Consider the following 21768-nt stretch of genomic DNA (forward strand, 5'->3'; position numbering starts at 1 on the left):
ACTCCAGGTCTTCTCTCTATGCTCTCCTCGGCCTCCCCTTCCCGCGTGACTCCTCCAAGGCCAAGCCCCTCCTGGAAGCCTCCCCGCCCTCCCTGGCCTGTGATCCAGCCCGTTCTTGGCTTCCCATTGCCTGGTTTCCCCCGACGGCAGCCGTCCATGTCCTCTCTGGCTGTCATGTGCAATTTAGCTCATGTCTGTGTTTGTTTTCTAAATTAGAGGTCCAACTTCTCTGGGAAAAGAGCATGAGTGACTTTTTTTTTTTTTTCAAAGGGGAAGGGTGGTCTCTGCCACTGTCAATGGCTCCGTGCTATGCACAGAGCAAAGACTGCGGCGGCTATGGAGTGGACCCTGTCCAGAGTGGAGGAAAGGTCATAAAGAGGGAGGAGGGGCACCCTCCCAGAATGAGCAGAGGATTGATGAGCACTGTGTTTGGAGTTACAGCCTAGAGCCAGTCCCTTGGGTGTGTGGGTGACTGTCTCTACACCTGGTAGATTTCCCAAGTGTCAGGTTCAAAAGCAGGTTTCATGCCCTTCACTAGCAGCCCTCTTGCCTACTGCTGGGAACATGTGAGGCTAGTCCCTGTGTGGTGACAGCAGGGGTTTAGTGAGGGCTTGGGTTCCATATCACACAGGGCAGGCTTGAAGAGGCCAGAGGACTGTGGCTCTTACCAGGGGAGTCCCCAAGGAAGAGGACCCTCTTCTGCACACTTTCCTAACCACCCCACCCCACCCTCCTGTGGAAAACACGCACCACAGTGACTGCTCTGTGCAGGACAGGGCCTGCCCACGGCTCAGAGTGATGGTGGTCGGTACCTGCAGGAGGCCTCGCAGCCAGGAGATCTGAGGATCCACACAATGTGCTTCCTCTCCTGCGTCTCCCATACTGATTGTTTGGAAGCAGGCAGGAAGATAGCCTCCCCTCTGGCCCTCAGAGTCTTCATCGGTAAGATGAAGTGGTCCTTCTCATCTGGGTAAGTTATGGCTGTGTGCAGCTACAGGAAAGCTTTCTCCAGAGCAGAGCTAGGCTACCAGAGAGAATTGGGCAGCAAAAGGGAAAAATATCTGAAAGAAACCTATAACGATAAACCTCCCTCCCCTCTTGGATACACCCGCCCATTTAATTTATTCAGTTAATAAAACTTATTCCCCAGAGGGGAAGAGGCAGAGGTAAGCTGCAAACCAGTCTGCCTGTGTGAGCAGGGGTTTACATGTATAGCTCATAATAATAATAAAAAAAGAGTAATTAAGAGATGTATTGAAGTATGCAGAAATCCTGAAGGACATCGAAGATTCCAATTCGAGTTACTGTCCTTGGCGCAAATTTAATTCCAGGGGGAAGAGATAAATAAAAATAAAGAAAAAACAAATTCAGAACAGATGTTAGGCAAGCAATTTTTTTCACAGTAAGAATCATAAACATGAAGAACAGCCTATAAGGCAAAGTTGTTGATGCAAACAGCATCGAGCTACTAAATAAATAGTTAGATGGCACCGCAGGGACAAAGACACATTAAAATAGTCATTTGTCTGTCCCTGAGTATTTTTGCCCACACGTTATGCCCAGGCATGTATATTCTAGGGTACTGGAGGGAGGTGTGTGTGTGTGTGTGTGTGTGTGTGTCCTGTTACGTAGAATACGTGCAGGAAATGCATTTGTGTGAGTATGTAGCAAAATCAGCTCTCCCTAAAGGATGTGGGAGTATGTGTGGACTCCGAATAGGAATAGAGGGTTTGGCAAATCGAGGGCTTGGTATCATTTCTGCATAGACAAGGAGGCCAGGGGAGGAACCCCAGTGCCCGGGGAGGAATGTGCTGTCCTGAGCAGGGTCTTAGAAAGCCCAGATGTGGGACATTGAGAGAAAGGGAAATTTAAGGGCAGAAGAATTTCAGACAGAGCTGGGGAGTAACAAGAGGCTGGGAAAATAAATCAAAATGAAAACACAGACACAGGACTTCAGGGATGAGCAGCAGCGCTGAGATGATTCTAGTCCAGCCCCTGCCCTCTCACAGCTAGGGAATACGGAGCAAAGAGAGGAGATGACTGGTTGCCATGCGCCATCTCCTGAGGGCCACCTCTCACCCAGGAGGACCCTGGAGGGGGGCACCAGGGCAGGATGGAGGTGATAGAGGCAAGGAGGTGAGAGGTCCTGTGTGCAGGAGTCGTGGAACTCTCCCAGAGCTGGTTGGAAAAGGGGATCCCCAAAATGCTGGCTGACTGCAAGAAGGCCTTCCAAACCCAGGTCAGAGGAGCAGGGGACTCAGTCAGGATCCCCGCTACCCAGACAGTCTACACCAAGGGAGCTCAGAATTCCTTTGATTCTCACGTCAGACCTGTGAGGTACACAGGCCTTGGGTGTTTTTTTTAAGGTGAGGGGATGGTTGAGTGACTCATTCTGGTCATTCAGAGTTAGGAAGACTTCAAATTCAGTTTTCTGGTGCCCTAGGTTGATCCCCCAACAATAGGCTATTAGGAAATGACCCCTTGGAAGTGGGGCATGAGTGATCCAATAATGACTTGGGTGAGTGGATCCCAGCTGGTGCCATCAGAGGGGATCCTTCACCTTGTCTTTTTAACCTTTTGGGTCCCAAGATGGCCTTTTCCTGGTTAGAAATCAATTTTGTACTTTGATAAGCTAATGATTGATGAGAATAATTAGGGGCCTCCCCCACCTAGAAGACTTGATTTTTAAGCACTACTTCCCGCCCCCCCCACTTCTTTCATGTTCTCTAAGAAAATAATACCCATTATCAAATTAGCAAAATAACAAGATCTTCTGTTTGAGGTTTCCTTGGGAAAGATCTGTTATAAAAGCCATGCATAAGAGGCAATTCATTTAGTCAACAAATATTTACTGAGCATCTATTTTGTGTTGGGCACTATTCTAGGCACTGAGGATATCAGGAGGAACAAGAGACAAAGTTCCTGTCCTTGTGGAGTTTGCACTCTTACAGGAGGACAGGACAATAAATAATTACATCACCTCTTGTCAAGGCAGGAGTGTTTAGAGTCCCCAAAGCACAAGAAGAGACAGTGGAATGGGAGAGCTTTGGGGGTAGAAGGAGAACCCACACCACCAGCCTGTTCCTCTTGCCAACCACATGCCCTCTCAGTTTAGAGTCACACATTTCTGTGTAAGTTGGGGATCATATGCTCTGCCCAAACCAACTCCCAGTGTTGTTGGGCTGATCACGTGAGGTACTCTATTGGAAAACTATTATGGATTGACATTTAGTATGGAAAGGGGCCCAGGGAACAAAGACATGTCTTTCTTGCAGTTATAAACACAAGATAGACAGCTCATAGAGCTCTCCCAGGTCCATAAAGGGCCCCCCGAGAGAATGTCCACTGCAGGATTGTTTGCCAGAGGCCACTGGTGTCTCCCTTGGGGACAGGGGACAAGCAAGATGCATGCAGGTGTCAGGCAGCAGTTAGAAGCAACAGACTTAATGGGCACTCAGCAATGTTCTGGATCTTGAAAGTAGAGCGCTAAGGGAGGATCCAAGGCCTAACATGAAGTGGACACATTACCATCGGCACACACTAAAGACTGTCCAAGATGGCGACTCGCAGTTTGTAAGGACATGTAAAAGAGCACACATCAAGTACCCCGGGGATGGGAAAGGGGATAGGGGGAAGGCATGGGTGTGAATAAGCCAGCATAGCACGCAGCAGGCCTCCCCAGCTCTCCATCGTGGCAAAAATAAACACTCCCCAGGTGAACTTCAAATGGAGGCAGTTAGTAATTATTGGTTGTAATGTTGGAAATTCACAGTGATGAACTAACTGCTTTTATCAATGGCTGTTTTCCTATGTGGAATTCTTCAGGAGTAAATGCTGCTATCTTAGAGATCCAAGCTTTCTCTCACAGCCTGTTCTCCATATTCTAGTCCCAAGAGGTGTCCTGGAAAACAAAATCTGGACTGGGGTCAAGTAAACACACACACTGGACTCCTCACTGGAGACTTTCCAAGCACATATTCCATGAAAGGTGCTGAGCTGTCCTCCCGGAAAGAGACCTGTGTTCTTTGACTAACCCCGCGTTTCCACCATTTGACTGGAGGGGACTCCCTGCTTTTATTTTCCATGTAACAATTATTATTGGTGATGGAAATGGTCCAAAGGACACACATTAGATTGTTGAATACGAGGTGGAAGATTCCAGATTCCAAGGACACCGGGAACTCTCCTTCCTTATGCACTGAGTGATCCTTAGCATGCTTCATTCTCAATGTCTCAGCAGCTCTGCTACGATCTGAGCATCTATGCCCCCACCCCCCAGTTCATATGCTGACCTAATCCCTAAGGTGGTGATATCAGAAGAAAGAGCCTTGGGAGCCGTTCAGGTCAGGGCAGAGCCCTCTTGTAAGGGATTAGTTCCCTTTAAGAGTCCCAAAGGAGCTGGGCCCTTTGCCTCTTTCCTCATATGAGGACAAGGGAAGGTGCCACCCGTGAATCAGAAAGCAGACCCTCACTAGACATTGAGTCTACAGGAATCTTCCCATCCTCCATGACTGTGAACAAGACATGCTGTTGTTTATAAGTTACTCAGCTTGTGGTGTTTAGTTATAGCAGCCTGAATGAACCAAGACAAGCTCCAACAGACTACAGCAAAGATGAGATTATTTCCCCCTTCATCGGGTTCAACCCCTTTCATCTTTGGAACTGAAAGCCAGAGTCAGGGATTCAGGTTGACTCATCTTTGTCCTTACAATCAATGACTTGCTCAATTCTGCATTTTTTCCCTCCAGGACATTTCTTCTGCAAAACTCTCCCTCTTTTCCTGCCATTTCTGATAATGCAAATCACTGTTTTCACAACTGGATGAGTGGAATGTTCTTTGTTGGCCTGGGGATGTGGCTCAGTGGTAGAGGGCTTGCCTAGAATGTTCTTTGTTTGTTTTGTTTTGTGAATTCTGTCCTCCCCTGCACCCCTCACCTTGTCTTTCTCGCTCTGAGCATGCACACATTTCAGACCACCCACCTCCTTAGCACTGTCCTTAGGTCCATCTCAACTCCGGCCATTGACACGTCTGTCCTCTCTATTGCTGTCCCCACCATCCCCCTTTCCTGGCACACGGTCAGCTTCTAGTCTCCTTTGTGTCTCAGCCCTAGCCTCCACACTTCCCCCAAGCCTGTGTGCCTGGCCACTCCTCGCGGCCCCCTGCCAGCTCTCCCGTGTTTGGATGGCTGAGAAGCCAGTGCACCTCTCTCGGTGGGCTTGCTCTCCATGCAGGGTACAAAAGGGGAATCCAGCATGTCTCTTCCACAAAGGGTCCCATGTGCCTATGAAATAGTAAGAGTCTGTGAAAGAAAACCAGATTAATTAATAAGGGCCGGGACACAATCTCCACGGGTTACTTGCAGGAGGAAGCCCTGAGATGGAAGGTTCTAGGGAGAGAAGGAGAAGTGGGGAGCCCATGAGCAAGAAAGCAGAAGTCAGCGACACAAGATGAAATTGATGTGAAGCCCAAGTGTCGCAGGGAGCCGGTGGGAAAGAGGGAACTTGGAGGCAGTGAATGCGGAATGGAAAAGCAGACACATAAATTGTAAAGGTTTGGCAGAGGGGGTGAGATAAGAAGAGGAGGAGCTCTGGGTGGGGACTGCTGGGAATTTATTAAAACGAACTGAATTTATGGTGCAGGGCAAGCATTCGTTGGTAATGGGACTAGTTTGGTAAAAAAATGTGCTCGATGGCTCCCAGCCAACAGGAAGTTGGAGGCGAGATCACTGGGGTCGTACATTCCAATCAGAAATGCGTGGTTCACATTGACCGGCTGGGTTCCAAAGTGCAAAGACGGGCATAAATTTCCTTTGGAGTTCACCCTGGAGGTTTGAAAACAGAAATAATGGCCACCTAATCACGGTGGAAGGGGAACAATAAAGCCGTGCTATAAAGGGTCCTCCAAATGTAACATGATGGGGTCACTATGGAAGACAGGAGAGCAGTGCCTCAAAAAACTAAAAATAGAATCGCTACATGATACAGCAACCCCCACTTCTGGGTAGACACCCCAAAGAACTGAAACTAGGCACTTGAAAAAAAATATCTGCACACCCACAAGCATGGCTGCATTCATTCAGAGAAACAACCCAAGGGTCCACCAACAGACCAATTCATTAACAAAACGTGGACTATCCGTGCATGTGGCGGAATTCATTCAGCCTTGAAGGAAGCTCTGACACATGCTGCCGGGTGGATGAGACTTGAGGACGGCACACTATGGAATGAGGAAGACATGATGGGACCTCCATCCCAGAAACCTGGCTCATGACGTTCCTCCTGCCAGCCCAAGTGTGATGCATGGAGTCCAACCAGGAGGACAGGCTTCTTTCCGGGCATGTTACTTGTGATGTCTTGGGCTCGAGGCCCTGGAACCCATCAACAGGTGTGCATTTGGAGAAGGGTCAAATCCAAGATGCTGAGTGTCTATGTTGGGGTGGATATAAAGCATCCTACTGGGCTCTCAGCCTGAGGAGGACAAAGCAATGAGGCTTCCTTCTTACACCTGGGATGATCTGGGGAACCCAAACTCTAGCAGAGAAGTCTGTGGCTTCTGAAAAGCCTGAGAGCAGTCAAGAATCTTTTGGCTAAAGACTTTTGAAAGAAACCAGTGTCCATGGTAATTATGGGAAACAAACCGTGTTTGACAATGAGACAGAAAAGAGAGCTTGAAAAGTTACAACCTTCATAGGAAAGTGGACATTGTGTTCAACAACATCCCTATTGGTGGTTCATATGGACCAGACCCCGTATTAGCCCCAGAGAAGATGCTGAGGGGACCACCCAGAGAAGAGCTGGGTTTCCTGTGTCAGTTCAATACCTGGATGCCCACTTCCCCTGTGGCCCAAGTAGCATCTGGAGGTGCTGACAGGTGTGTTGTAGCATCAAAGACCACAATCACCAGGTCCACCTAACAAGTGAGGACTGGCCACCCACTAGCCATAGGTTCAGGGCAAAAGTTGGTAATTTCCTCTTTAAGCACAGGCAAATGTAGAATCACCTACTAAAAATGTCTTCAAAAATGTCTTCTTAGTGGTTAACGTGGGTGTCCTGGAGGATATGTCAGAGACTCCAACTTTCATCAATTGGCCAATAACCTGAGAACTATACCCAGGGTGGGAAAACTTCATATGATGGGTTGCAGAATTCTTACAATTTAAGGGGAAGACAGGGAGACATGGTCTTAAGATGCAAGGGATAATCAAGGAACTTATTTTAGTAGTTCTGCTTTGTAATCTGCGCCGGGCATGTAGGCATCATAAAACTTGGCCATGCCTTGCTAGGGAATTACTTAGCTATAGAAATGTTACACACAGGACTGATCAGGAATAACTGGAATACATAGTAAACGACTCACACTCTGAAAGACTTAAGAGACCTAAGGAAGAAAGGAGAATGTGTTCTAGTTTAAAGATGAACTTCAATTATTCAGAATTTAGTAGAATTTCAAACATGCATATGTGACATATGATGTTTTATTTTGATATGTATGCTAATATCCAGAGGTAATTATGATTGAGAAATTTAGATACTGTAGGCTTACCTTTTGCCCTATGTGAGGAATAAGTCTTAGAACTGGTATTTTAATCATTCAAGGGTTCTGAGAAGATAAAATGTTTTTTTTTTCTCATAAAATAGTGATCAAAAAGGAACTATCAGCTCTATGTAATTTAGAGTGCATTGCTTCTTTGAGTTTAGTGATGATTTTTTTAAAATTATGAAATCAAAGATGGCATGTCATTCTTCTCTTTAGAGAGAAAAGGAATGCTTTTTGCATTCTCAATTAATTAGACTTAAGAACCTCAAGAATTAAGTTTGTGCAATTTTTGAGATTGTCTGTGCAAAGGAGTTCTTGACAAAATATATATGCATAAAGCCATGTGCTATCAGGACTTACTTCCAGAAGGGAATGCCTGACGAATGTCACAATGATTCATGACCATGTGATGTAACTCTATTATGCATTTTTGAGTTGAGCAACTTGGATTTGTTGCAGGTACAATTCAATTAAATATGGAATTTATTCTTTGAACTTATTAGCTAGAGATAAAGCTTTTATGCAACTTTAATTTGAGACGTTCTGTTGTTTGGGAACACACCTGTGCTGGTTGTCATTTGGGGGATAAAGAAGTTATTGATGCCATATTCAATTGTCCCTGATGGAGCATGGCTCCCTCCCACCTTGAGCCTGAGATACTACTGCCTGTGCTGGATTTGGAATGTGAACATCGAGAAGTGCAAAATGAAAGCTGTGGCTTGCTCTCCAGCCTCTGCAACCTTTCATTCTTTCCTGCTAGGTGCTCTGTCCCCACCTTCAGTGTGCCTCAGCCCTGGACCAGAAGAAGCCCAGCGGTGCCCCCTGAGACCTGACTTCCTCAGCCCGGATCTATTCCAGCCAGAGTGGCCCTTTCCTCTGTAAGTAATGTTGGGACCTTGGTGCTTTCTGAATTCTTGGCTCACATCATCACATCACCAGGTCTTAGAACTGGTGTCTATACCTGATCCAGCCCCAGGCCCTGACACCTGCATGCATTCCCACCAGACTCCCTTTGTAGAGGCTTCCCAGGTTCCTGAACCCCCTCCTAGTTGGGCCCACGTGCCCCAGGCAGACGCTCTGGTTGGTTGGCTGCTTTACTGAACACCTGACTTGTCCAGCTGACATCTCCTCCGCGGGCAGCTTTCCCCCAGGCTCTCCACGCAGCCAGCATTTGCTAGAATGGATAATTGTCAACTCACACTGCACTTACCCATCAACTTTTCCATACTTAGCCCACCCCAAGTAAATGGGCAGTTTCTAGCCCTTTCCGTCCTGCTGCCCTATCCCCCAGGGGTAAATATTCAGCTGGCCAAACCTTTCGATGCAGGAGAGCCACACAGATTCCTTAGATATTCACACCCAATGCAAAAACCTCACAGAGAGATGTTTTAAATTGTTAGTACAGTTTTGTAAGCCTTTTGGCCAGAAGGATTCTGGGCTAAGGCTGGGAAATAGTTTCCACAATGGTTTGTGATTTTCAAGAATAAGAAGGTATTATTGGGCAGGGGGTGCCTGCCCTGGGCCTGCAGCCAGGCGCATGAGCCCAATTTCTGAGGAAGCCTTTCAGGTTGGATTCTGCGGCAGCTGTCAACAGTGGGCTTTGACTGATTTTGTCAGTGGTTTCTCAGTCTTAAATCTCAAGCGGCGACAAAGCAGCTTATAATCTCCTAATGTAGACTGGCAGGGGTTCAGTCGTCAGCTTGGAATTATCCAGTTTATAACTGGGAAAGACTTGGGATATCATTTGGTCCTTCAGTTTTCCAGTGGCTGATCTTGACTCACTAGTGGTTATGGAATCCATTGAGAGCGTCATGTCCAGCTTGTGATTTTATTTTAATGAAGAGAATGGAATAGATCAAAGTGGTTCTTACATAGTAGATAAGGTGTTATTTTGTAAAATGTTTATTTCGAGTGGGCGTGTGGACACTGGATTGCAATGGTCAATCTTTTCTTTACTGAGGCTTGTAATTAAATAGGGTCAAGGTCACTGATCTAGTCCAAGTGTCTAAGTAAACTGATGTTGTAGAGGGAAAGTGACTGGCCTCAGTCCACTAAGTTAATGAGAGAATGGGTGCTGGAATTTGTAACCCCAGTTTTCAAACATGCTCTGTTGGATGTTTCTACCCAAAGAAGATGGAATTATTATAGGCCCTCCGTCTGCAGCACTGTGGGTCACAAGACTTGGACGGCAGTAGTCACTAAATAGCCAGCAGCCCTCACTTCCGTGTTCTCATAGAAAGGGTGGGTATGGTCTGAGACAAGTGGGGTGAAAGAAGAATCAGAAGTGCAGGACTTTAAGTGAACTTCAGAGAGGTCTTTGCACCAAGTCTAGGAAACAAGATGGCCTTAACCATAGGGATGCTTTGTGGCCATTCACCATTAGGTATGACAAGAGGTCTGACCATGGCAGGAAGGTGAAAAAGAGTCAATGAAAGAGTCATTCAAGAGTTGTGGGACTCTAGAAGAATTCCTCTGCCTCCCTGTGGTCTAGGATGCTTATTTATCTGAGGACAATTTTTCCACTGGGTAACTCTGCCTGTCGGGCCATGCATTGCCTGATGTCCCATTGACAGCTTTCTTCCTGTTCTCCAAGGCCTCCTGTTGTGTCAGGGTATTCACTTTTATAACAGAATGGCTCCAATAAATGCAATAACAGTTTAATAAATTCCATTCATTTAAAAATGTGCACCTATAGGCTTCATGTTAGGGACTAATCTATTTTGATCAGTAAGAATATTGACACTTAACTCATTGAATGACTCCCAATAACTAGGGCACACAGACTACCAGGTGTCGTGTTAATCCTGGTTCCAGACTCACCTGACCTGAGACTGGTGATTCCCAGCTTCCCTTTCACCACTGTCATGAAAGATGACTTTGACAAGCTGGGGTGCTGGTGTCTACACGGTGCCCACAGTTTGGCCTCGTGGTCAGAAATGTGAGGGTAACTTAGAATTTCTGGGCTGGCTTCATGGGTACTGTGTTCTCTCCTTGACTATAATATATTTTCATTGTCATCAATTCCTCTGGAAACTGAGCCACATTTTGAGGTTAAACACTTAGCACCGAGCTTCCCCCTGAGGTCTGCACTCCAGCAGTAGAGACTTAAGGTTTCTGGGCATTTGTGTCTATGAAGCTCTTCTGCACTCAGCCTGATTTGTTCCCTTCTTCAACACGAGTGATTCTACAGAGCTCAGTCCAGTGTAAAAATAAGTGTAATCTGGGCTGGGGATGTGGCTCAAGCGGTAGCGCGCTCACCTGGCCTGCGTGTGGCCCGGGTTCGATCCTCAGCACCACATACAAACAAAGATGTTGTGTCCGCCGAAAACTAAAAAATAAATATTAAAAAAAATTCTCCCTCTCTTTCTCTTTAAAAAAAAAAAGTGTAATCTCCAGGCGTCAGGTGCCCTGCTTGAGTGTGAAAATTGTGTTTCCTCGAACAGATTAGCAATAGCTTCCATCCTGCCCCAAACGTGGGCACATTTTTAAGCCCAATGTATCCAGATGTCTCATGTCTTGTAAGTCAACTACCACATGACACAGAGGACCATGTGGCATCCTTCAGAGCCCTGTGATCCCCAGAGTTCTTGATCTGTAACAGTAGACTGAGGGAATCTCCCACGAGCTGGCGACATAGCCGCTGGACTGTGTTAAGTGAACCCTCTCTCCGCTGCCCTCCACCCTCGTCTAAAGGGTCCATAGCATGGTGTTCGAGAGCACTTACCTAAGAAAATTCTCACACCTCGGTCACTTCTAGAGCTCAAGCTCTCCTGATAGATGGCACCAAGAAGAGGAACTCACAAAAGTGTTAACATGACCTTATTATTTTCATAGCTGGTGCCACATGCTTTTCCAGACATATGACAAAGTCCTCAACTTTCTTTCTGCTGGGTGACAAAGTGCTGTTAGTTCATGCATGCTAGCTAATTTAAAAATGCTGCTAAAGACCTCCAAGTTGGAGGCACATGAGACACCTCCCCTTCCTGTGGCATGAACTTTGACACTTAGTGTCAGCCCTTTTCACCCGAGGCTTATTTGCTTGCTAAAACAAATATTTTCAGCATGAGGAGCCAAGGTTCCCTGGGAGGTCGATTGCTTCAGGTTATGATACCACTAAGATGTTCTTGGGATACCCTGCTGCTGCAGATATAAAAAGCTATACAAATAATATTCAGATAGGGTATTTGATGTGGTGTGTGGTTAGGCATTGCAATGAAAGAGAGAAGTTGGAAATATGCATAGAAGTTAACAAATGATGAAAGTGACAGTTGATAAAAGTAGCATTTCAAACCAGTTAGAAAAAGATGAATTTCCAGATGGTATACCACCATCTAAAAAATGGTGGATCCTGCATTAATCAGCTTTCAGGCATTAAAACAAAATGTCTGAGATAACTAACTTATAAATGGTTTATTTGGGCTTATAGTTTCAAGAGGTTCTGGTCTATGATCAAGCTGATCCATTGCTTTGGGCTAGTGGAGATGCCTGATGACAACAGCAGGGAGCACATGGCAGAGCAAACTGTCACCTAATGGTCAGAAAGCAAAAGAAGATGAAGGTCTGGGGCTCCCATAAACCCCTTTGAGGGCACAACCCCAGTGGCCTAAGGACCTCCCACTAGGCCCTACCTCCTAAGGGGAGTACCACCCAGGGGACCAAGCCTTTAACACGTGGGCCTTTGGGTATCAACATCCAAATTCTAGCAGATCCCTACCTCCACCCTTGCCCTCACATAAATTCCTGCTATGTCAAACATCCTAGTGTGTGTGTGGGTGTGTGTGTGTGTGTGTGTGTGTTGCGAAGGACTGAGTCCAAGGTCTCATGCATGCTATCCAAGCTCTCTGCCACTGAGCTACATCCCCAGCCCAAACATTTTAAGTTTTTTAATTGAAATTCTGAAATCCTAGAAAAATGAAAACTTTGGGGGGGGGGGTAATATCCTTGATTAAGAGAGCCTTTCTGAGATATAATATACAGATGTTGTTAAAATTAAGTTCATTAACACAAAAATGTTCTCCTATTAGAAAAAGTACACAATAAACTCAAAGACAAATGATCACAAGGAGAAAACATTTGCAACACATATTAAAGATAAAGGGTTACTTTTGTTCCTATGTAAAGAGCTTCTACAAATTAACTGGAAAAATATTAACAACCCAATAGAAAAGTAGCAACAGATTCCTCAGAAAACAGAATACAAAGGATTTGAAACATATGAAAAAATTTTCAAACTTGCTCATCATTAGAAAAGTGCAAATTATAACTACAGTTATAATTGTGACCACTGATTTTAACTGCAGACATGTTAGGGACCTGCGGCTCTCCTATGCTTATTTATGGGGTGTAAATTGATATAATCCCTAGAGAGAAACTTAGTAATACTTATCCAAATGAAACAATGTAGATAGCCTTCACCTAGTAATTTCATTTCTAGAAATTGACCCTACAGACACACCTAGGCAGAGGGCAATGATGTATGTGTGGGAGTATTTACTGCAGAATTGTTTGAAAAAGCAAAAGATAATCATCAACTAAGGACTTATTTTAAAAATCAGGATATATCCATACAATCAAATCCTTAATAAAAATAGAATAGCATTTAACAAGAATGAATATATTGAAATAGGACAAAATTTCCAAATGCTATTAATGAACAAAACAAGATCAAAAATAGTGTGGGGCTGGGGTTGGGGCTCAGTGGTAGAGCGCTTGCCTAGCATGTGTGAGGCCCTGGGTTCGATTCTTAGCACCACATATGAATAAAAAAAATAAAGATTCATTAACATCTAAAAAAAAATTTTAAAAGAAAAATATTGTATCTACCTAAAATTAAAAAATAAATATTAAAAAAAAAGAACCGTGTGTATCGTAAATGACCCAACTGAGTGTGGGCAGCAGAGCTTGCCTCTGTGGGGAGGTGGCTAAGGGTTCGGCCGGGAACAGGTGTGCTTCTCTGTATTCTCAATTGCTCTTTATGAATTGTGCATGATATTCATGTTTGCCTGCTCACAGCTAATGTTCTAAGGGGAATGTAGATTATGCAACAGAGCTGGCTTCGTGGAAGGACCCAGGGACGTGCATGCCACTTAGTAAGACAGAGCAGCATAGGGGATGGGTGCCAGGAGCCATCAAAGTCAAGTTCAACAAGAGGAAGCCGAGTGTACACTAGTGATCAAAACCCAAGTGATGTGAAGGCAAGAAGAAGTGGGGCTGAGGCAAATAAAAGCAGTGCCGCAGAGCCAGGGCTTCAAAGACAGGCGCGGTGAGCAAGGGGAGCTTGGCACGGGGCCTTTGGTTGTCGCTAACGAGCCCGGCTTGGGTCTCTACGTAAGTAATTAGTAGCAACAGCTCAAGAAAGGCTTGTTTTCCACTGGATTACAAAGTCAATTACGAACTGGCGGGGGCATAATCTCTATCCTGTTTATGTTGAATCACCAGTGCATGAGGATTATGTTGAAATCATCCTTATCAAGTTTGGGAAGGGATATCAATCCAATTTGGGCTCATCCTTCCCAGAAAGAGGCCACAGGTGATCACTACCTGGTGGGAAGCTATCCTGAGCTTAGGTAAAGCCTGGCTTGCTTTGTGTCGCGTGGCTGATAGTACTGCTGTTCAACTCAGAAGTGGTCTTGTCAAGTGCCACGAATTAAAAAACAAAACAAAAAACCATGTGGTTGTGTACCAGTCCCTGGCTTCACATGCAAGTTCAAAGCAGGCAGAGAGGCCCTGAGTATGGTGGTATCTACACAGAGTCTGGCAAAGCAGGATATGTAGTTAGATGCTTGGTAAAGACATTTGTTCTCAGTGGTGGTGGTGACAGTGGCGGTAGTGATGATGAACACTGATGTCACTCCCTCTTGATAGCATCCTTCCCCAGCCATGTCCCCCTCTCCAACATAGCACTGAGTGGGAGGGGAAAGGGGGCGGAGCCTGTTCTACTTGTGAGCCCTGACCCCTGACTGAGCTGCCCTGACCACCAGATCATAAGCACAAATAGTCACCATGGTTGGCTGTCAGGTCCAGAGCAGTGAGGAGACCCTTGCTACCCACATTCTTCTGTGGGTAAAGGGCTTGCCATCATCTAAGGGCCCAGCGATCTTGTATGGTGTCCATAGTGTGAAGTTTCACTGGCCAAATGAGGAATCAATCTATTATCTCAAGTTTTAGGAGGACAAGATGGGATTCTATTTCCCAATAATAAAAGCAGTCTAAAATCAATGTCATTTAAACCACATTGTTTCCTAAAAGAAGGTTCTTTGCTGTCTGTTGAATGTCGTCCTCTTTGACATTCCCAATCTGTAAAACCGTTTTGCAGTAAGAAATTACTATTTAGAGTTAGAAAGGAGCCTAGATACAGCCTCATTCAGCTCTGCCACTTTTGCCCCAGACCCAGATTGCTCGAGACCCTGGCGAGGACCCATTTACAAAGAAGTTGGCATCTCGTGGCTTTTCTTCTTCTTTATTTAAAGGAGAAAAAGTCATTGGCTTTGTATGAAGAAATTATGCCATCACCTTTCTTTTTCACCAGACGTGGGAACAAAGAGTAGAGATGATACTGCAATTTTGATCTCCACAACCTCATTTGAAATCATTCTCTATGATTTAAGTTTTCTTGAAATAAGAAGGATAAATTGTGTGAACTTGTGTAAAGTTTGGGGAAAAATTTGATTGGACATCCTGTTGTCAAGGAAACCAATTCACTCCACCTGTCTCCCCACCCCTCACACACATACATCAGTTAGCACAGTGCTTTTTAAACTCTGCACCTGACGTTTTAAATTATTTAAAAATATCCAGAGTTTTCACTATGTAAGAAATCTGTATAAGAAGTACTAGAGGGAGGTGATTCCTTATATTCAAACTCAGAAAGGACTTTTTCTAATGCTGGTGAAGACACTATCATTCTGAGTCAGTGCTCCGTTTCAACACATAGGAGACAGCCCCCAAGGCCAAGGTCAAGTCGAATGTAGAAAGAGACTATTGGAAGGAGAGAGCTGGAATGAGAACCTTTTAAAAGTAATAGAAAGGGGCTGGGATGTGGCTCAAGCGGTAGCGCGTTCGCCTGGCATGGGTGCGGCCCGGGTTCGATCCTCAGCACCACATACAAACAAAGATGTTGTGTCCGCCGATAACTAAAAAATAAATTAAAAAAAAAAAAGTAATAGAAAGCACAAGAGTAAGAGAAAGGTAAACAGTCCAATCCCTTAAGACTTGATGGAGTGCCTACCCAGGTAAAGCCAGAAGTTGGGCACAAAAAAGAAAACTAAACTGGGGGTGTGTGTGTGTGTGTGTGTGCACACCTGAAATCCCAGTGGCTTGGGGGACTGAGGCAGGAGGATGGCAAGTTCAAAGCCAGCCTCAGCAACTTGGGGAGGCCCTGAGCAATTTATCAAGACCATGTCACAAAAGAAAAAAGAAAAAAGTACTGGGGTGTAGCTTAATGGCTAAGCACTTCTGGGTCCCAACCTTGTCATACAGAAAAAGAAAGAAAAGTTAAGTGAAGGCCAAGTTGAACGACTCATAGGGTGAGGTGGAGTTGCTTCTTATTTAAAGATGAGCACTGTGTCCACATGCCCATCAAACCTCACTGCACCGTTAACACCAGGCTTGGCAAAAGGACTTGCCTTGGCCTTACAAGGCTCACACTGTGCCTCCACCCCTGATTTTGGGTTTGGCCACATAACTTCATTCAGTTGATAGGATGTTAGTTAACATGGTGAACCACTGCTTCCTGCTCTCTTGAGTCTTTGCCTTTGCCATGAGAAGACTCTGCCCTGATCAGCCTGCTCTTCATGGAGGAGGAGAGTGAACAGCAGACTCAGGATGGGTCCCCTCCCAAGCAGACCCACCAGGAAGTCCAGAGGGGCCTTCCTGCCAAGCAGGGCTTAGACGGGCCCACTCCAGCCAGTGTTTAGACATAGATAATAAATTGTGGTTTATGCTACTGGGTTTTCTTTTGGGGGGGTTGTTATGCAGAAATGACAAAGTAATAGAGGATAACTAATATACAAAAATTTATTAGTTTTTCAGAATCATAAAAAAATCAAGGAGTAGATAGAAACGCTTAGCCAGAACTGTGGGTCTCTTGGGTACAACCATCTCCACAGAGTAGAAGCCAATTCTTTTCAAAAACGAGCACTGAGAGAACAGATGTCCCCGAATCCTATGAGCAGAAAGGCTTACAAACCACTGGACCCCATTAGGCTGTGCAGTGGTCTAACAACAGAACATTAATGCCCTAAAAAAGTTTCCATTGACCTGGGGATCAGGAAAAGGCCACTAGTTGTGACCTGGTGACTAAGGAGAAGCTATGTAAGGACAGGACCCTGGTATGGAGGAACAGTTGAAGACCAGTGTGATTGACACCTGCTAATCTTTTTTTTTTTTAATTGTATGTGTACTGTACACGTTTAGACAATATTTTTTTTAATATTTATTTTTTAGTTTTCGGCGGACACAACATCTTTGTTTGTATGTGGTGCTGAGGATGGAACCCGGGCCGCACGCATGTCAGGCGAGCGCGCTACCGCTTGAGCCACATCCCCAGCCCACACCTGCTAATCTTGAATAGAGAAAGTGGCCTGAGCGTGGGCTTGTGCACCAGATCTGGACTTTTAGAAACAGAGGAGCACACTCTGAGGCATAAAAAGAGAAAATTCAGGAAAAGTAAAGAGAAGAGCTATGTTATTCCACACAGGGCCATATTTCCCAGTGTTTTCAGGACAGTCTTGGTTTCTACCATTATCCTAAGCAATTATAGCATTTCCTTTTACTCTCCAAAGTTTCCTGGACTGGATGATAAATTGTATGATAATAGTATTGCTGGCAGGGCACTGTAGCCCTAGGGTTGAACCACACAGGTCCAAGAAAGATTTTCATGAGTTCATGGGGCGAGACCCGTCCTGGTCATCAAGGCAAATTGACCTTCTTGCTCTGAGGCCTGGAGGGCCACATTGTCCCAGTGTATCCTTCTCATAGTGGTAGGAAAGTGGAGATAAAGGAACCCAGTCCAGCAAGCTTTGAAGGCCTAGAGTGTATTTCAGGCTGCAAGGTGCTCCCCGCCACCCCCCACCCAGGGGTTCTTTAGGAACGTTGTCTATACGGCCAGGAACCCCCTTTGTGGACCCTTGAAAAATAGAAATGCTGTAGCATTCCCATTCTTGACATTACATCAGTTCAGGATTCAGAAACCAAGATAGATAGAAGAATTAAGCTCCGTTCTTACCCACACAGAGATCCATATTGTTTTCTGAGCTCCATTTGGCTTTCCCAGAAACCCTGAGGAAAAACACGGCACTATAGTGAGAAAAAGATGAAGCAACATTTCAATTATTCAAACTTATTCAGAAACAAAAAAGATTTGGAACAGCCAGAACACAGTTATATAAACAATAAAAAAAAAAAAAAGAATTGAAGTTATATTGCTTTCAAGTACTGTGGGGTATGGGATAAATGGATAACTTTTAAAAAAATTCTGCCAAGCAAAGCTCTCAGCTGTTCTGCGTTAATGGACAGAGGAGATCATCAGGACTTAAACTATTTGTGGATAATTGCTGCTAAAATATTTGAAGTGGTTTGCTTTCTCAACTGTAATGTTCCCCTCTGAGATTTGGTTCCTGTTCCTATCATTCTTGGCCAAGTCCCTCTTCATGGGCCTATGTCTGTGAACTTCCACTGCGTCCGTCTGAACCATTACATATTTGGAATTCTTGTGATCCAAGTGAGATTTTAACTAAAACCAACATATTCAGCAGCACATAAGAACCTTCGAGTAACTTTAGGATGAGGCGCTACGTACATCTCATGGTGAAGTGTACCAAAGATGCCCATGGGATGGGCGGGGTGGAGGTCAGATGATCCTAGGTCCACTGTGCTGTAGGGTTAGGGTCGTGTGATGGAGATGGGTGTGTGTGCAGGCACGGGGAAGTCCCGTGGGTTGGGGTGGGAATATGTCAGATGTGGTGGGAGTGAAGTGTACATGAAATGCACCTGGGTTGGGTGGGCGTGGGTGGAAAATTCTAGATGTGGTGTGGGCATGTAGTAGATGAGCAGGTGCACAGGGCTGGAGTGGAGAGTCAGGGGTTAGAAACGGATAGTTCCTTTCCTGAGTAGATGCATGCTCTCTTCTCATTAACGCCATTGAATTTCAAAGTGCAAGTCAGTTCTCTATCAAGGAAAGATTATGTGAATGGAAAAGCAAGCCGTGCAATGAGTACATTCTAGAAAGTGCTTGGCAGGGTTTAGTACATACAGAGATGACGGCTGAGAAGGAGCATATGTGGGAAGTCATCCAGAGGCAGCGGCTCTGTGTTCTCCTCACATCGACAGTTAACACTGTTCCCCTCAAAATGTTAATACCAAATTAATGACTCAGTGGAACCCGGCAGATCATTTCCCCCTAGCTCCGTGTGAAGTTTACTTTCTTTACGTTTCCTATCTGGTTTATTGTTCTATTTTGACACTTTTAAATTTCTTCACACTTGCTGCAAGGATCCACAGGAAGCCTCAATGAGCTATTGTCTGTGGGTTTGAGACTTGTGAACTGGTCACCCTGGAGAGAGCCATGAGAGAAGAAGGTGTTTAAACCAAGCCAGGAAGAGAAAAACAGCCCACAGTGAAGGGTAGAGAAAGGACGAGAGGACTGGGAAAGAAATTGGGAGGAAAAGGGACAGGAATAGTTGTGGTCATTTTCTATCGAGCGCCAAAGGCCAGACTTTGCAGGGCAGGGACAGGGGAAGTGGCCAAGAGTGTTAGGGGTTATTATCAGGGTTAACCCAAACTCTTCCTTCCTGCTCTTGTGTGGCTCTTCATACTCAGGTTCTGTTGGCTCCTGATGTTGGGTCTGGTGTCCGGGTCCCTTGAGTTGGCAGAATAAACCAACAGCCGTCTGAGAAATCCAACGTGAGGGAAGAGCAAACAAAACTGTAGGTGATGGGGGACCTGGGTGTATCTAGAAATAGGTACTGGCCATTTCCACTTGCAGGTCGCTCTGGCAGATCAAAGGTGACATACTTAAAATAAAGCATGCTTTCTCGCCACACCAGCGAACCCCAGCCTTCCCTTGTGGTCACCCCACGGGCACTCTCTGCATCAAGACTCAGGCTGATGTTAGACTCATCTTCCCTTCAATCCTCTGCACCTTACTGGTCACCAGAGTTCTTAATTTTGTCCCCATGTACTTTTCTGTTGGCTGTTGTCCCCACCCCGCACCAAACCCTTTCCCTATCAGCCTCCATGTCAGCGACACTTAGATTCTTGTCCCTTGAGTATTGTTCTATTTTGATGTCCCTCTACTACCCAGAGATGGTGGTGGATGAAGAATCCTTTGCTCGCCCTCCTGGCCTGAGGTGTGTCGCCCGTCTCCCTCACACAGCCTCCATCCTCAGCCTCCTTCCCTGATCTTTGGCTTCTAGGTGCTCCAGGCAGCTGGCTGACCTTTGCCACCCCCTCCTGTTGCTGTGTCCCCTCACATGTGACTCCTCACCTGGCATGGTATCCTTGTCTACAGCACCCCCAGGACCCCCTACTTTAGGAACTCCCCCAGGATGATTCTGCCCTGACACATCTCCTTCTCCTCCAAAGCAGAACCACAGCTACCATCTGTACTGCCCAACCGAGCCCAGGGCACCTCCCACCCGGCGTTGGACACCATTGTTTGGTGGTGCACTTGAGGGTATGAGTTCTACCGCTGCATTCCGGGATCTGGCGTATTTCCATGCTCAATAAATGGGGTTTGGGGTGAATGGATGAACGACAGAACTTCCCTGGCCTCAGCAAGTCAGGGCCTTACCTGGCGGAAGAATGTCAAGTTGCCAATAAAAGGAGAAGGCCTGGGATGTGGGACGCCCAACTCCTCCAGCCTTGAGAACGCCGATGTGGAGTACCTGGAGGGAGAAGCCAAGTTCAAACACCAAGAAACTGAAGTTTGAATCATGCCTTTGACCCTGTTAGGAATCAGAAATCTTGAGTTCCCTGGAAGGAAGGACAGGAGAATACGCACTGAGTTGACCCATCTAAGGGTTGAGGGACAGAGTCCTGTGGCAGGACGGGAACTCAGCAATGCCTCTTCTTGAGTGGCAGGTTAAAGATCAAGGGATCCAAAACCTCAGGGCTGGGTCTGCCTGAGGGATGAGGGGGTCCGACTGCCACCCCTCCCTGAGAATCCCATCAATAAACTCCCCAAAAGGAACCTTACCCTATTCAGTTCCTCTGCCTATCAACCTGCCATGAGTTTGGAAAGCCAGGTGACAACCAGCAAAGGCAGAACACAAGTCTTGCGTGCATCTGCTTGTTCTGTTGATCAACACTGACTTCCCCTCCATACATAACCTGTCCCTCGTCACAAGAAAAAGAAGGACAGGGGCCAGCCATAGAGAGGAGATCCTGTCACCAACCGCTTAGGACCCCTTCGAGTCTTGTTTTCCTGGCCTGAGACCATATGGAAAACAGATTGTCTTAACCCCAAATCAGGAAGTGTGGTCCGACAGATTTCTGTGCCATTTCCCAGGAGAGAGCGGCAGTCTGAGAAGTGCAGCGTGGCTGTCACAACATTGGAATTACCAGGATAGTTTAGCAGTTTATGGGAACAGAGGGAGAACCCAGCTAAAGTCAGAACTGGCTCCGAAAAACCTGGACATATGGTTCGGATCCCTCACCAGCCAGCCAGTTAGGTCGAAAGTTCAGTTAGTTCAGAAAAACCCATGAGTCCAACTGGGCGTGCAGCACCATGCAGAGATCAGCCAAATCACGATTTAGGGGCAAGGCAAAATAACAGGGAATAACACTATTATCCGGCTTCCTAGAAGCACCAGAGCTCAAAAAAACAGTGTCAGGAGAATCGCTCGCTTATGGGAAGGATGGAGTACTTGCTACATTTTTTGACCTTTTCCACCTGTAGTCTGATAAGGAGCACTTAAGAACATTTCAGCCAGTACTCAGATATTCAGAGAAAGGACGACAGAACTTAGGTTCTGAGTTTGCATTATCCTGAATAATAGGTCTATTTTAAAGAGCCTGCAAAAAATAAAATAAAATAAAGGGGCTGCAGGGGAGACCCAAGCAGGGTGATGGGGAGGGTACTTCTCCTCCCAGCTCTCCTAAGATTTCCATCTGGGGCATTATTAGGTTTGAATGAATTCCCAGGACGTCACATTTAAGTCCATGTTCAAGTGTAATTATAAACCCTCCTCCAGAGCCACAGTGAATTACACGGATTAGTCATGCCAATATTC

The 21768-nt window shown here is 45.8% G+C and overlaps 1 protein-coding gene and 1 long non-coding RNA gene across 2 annotated transcripts in view; one reads left to right on the top strand and one right to left on the bottom strand.

Moving 5' to 3' along the window:
- The window catches only part of Tbxas1 (thromboxane A synthase 1), a 154564-nt gene that overhangs the window by 103226 nt on the left and 29570 nt on the right, over nt 1-21768 (bottom strand). Inside the window, exons 2-3 of the mRNA XM_015493771.2 lie at nt 20328-20421; nt 17763-17815 (exon numbers count right to left, since the gene is read on the bottom strand). Of these exons, the coding sequence (XP_015349257.1) occupies nt 17763-17815; nt 20328-20421 (147 nt within the window). The remainder of the gene's footprint in view (nt 1-17762; nt 17816-20327; nt 20422-21768) is intronic.
- Nucleotides 8208-21768, top strand: part of LOC125611628 — a 43097-nt gene continuing 29536 nt past the window's right edge. The window contains exon 1 of the long non-coding RNA XR_007341837.1: nt 8208-8415. This is a non-coding gene — a long non-coding RNA (uncharacterized LOC125611628). The remainder of the gene's footprint in view (nt 8416-21768) is intronic.

The sequence above is a fragment of the Marmota marmota genome, unplaced genomic scaffold (assembly GCF_001458135.2).
Source record: "Marmota marmota marmota unplaced genomic scaffold, marMar, whole genome shotgun sequence".
NCBI lineage: Eukaryota > Metazoa > Chordata > Mammalia > Rodentia > Sciuridae > Marmota > Marmota marmota.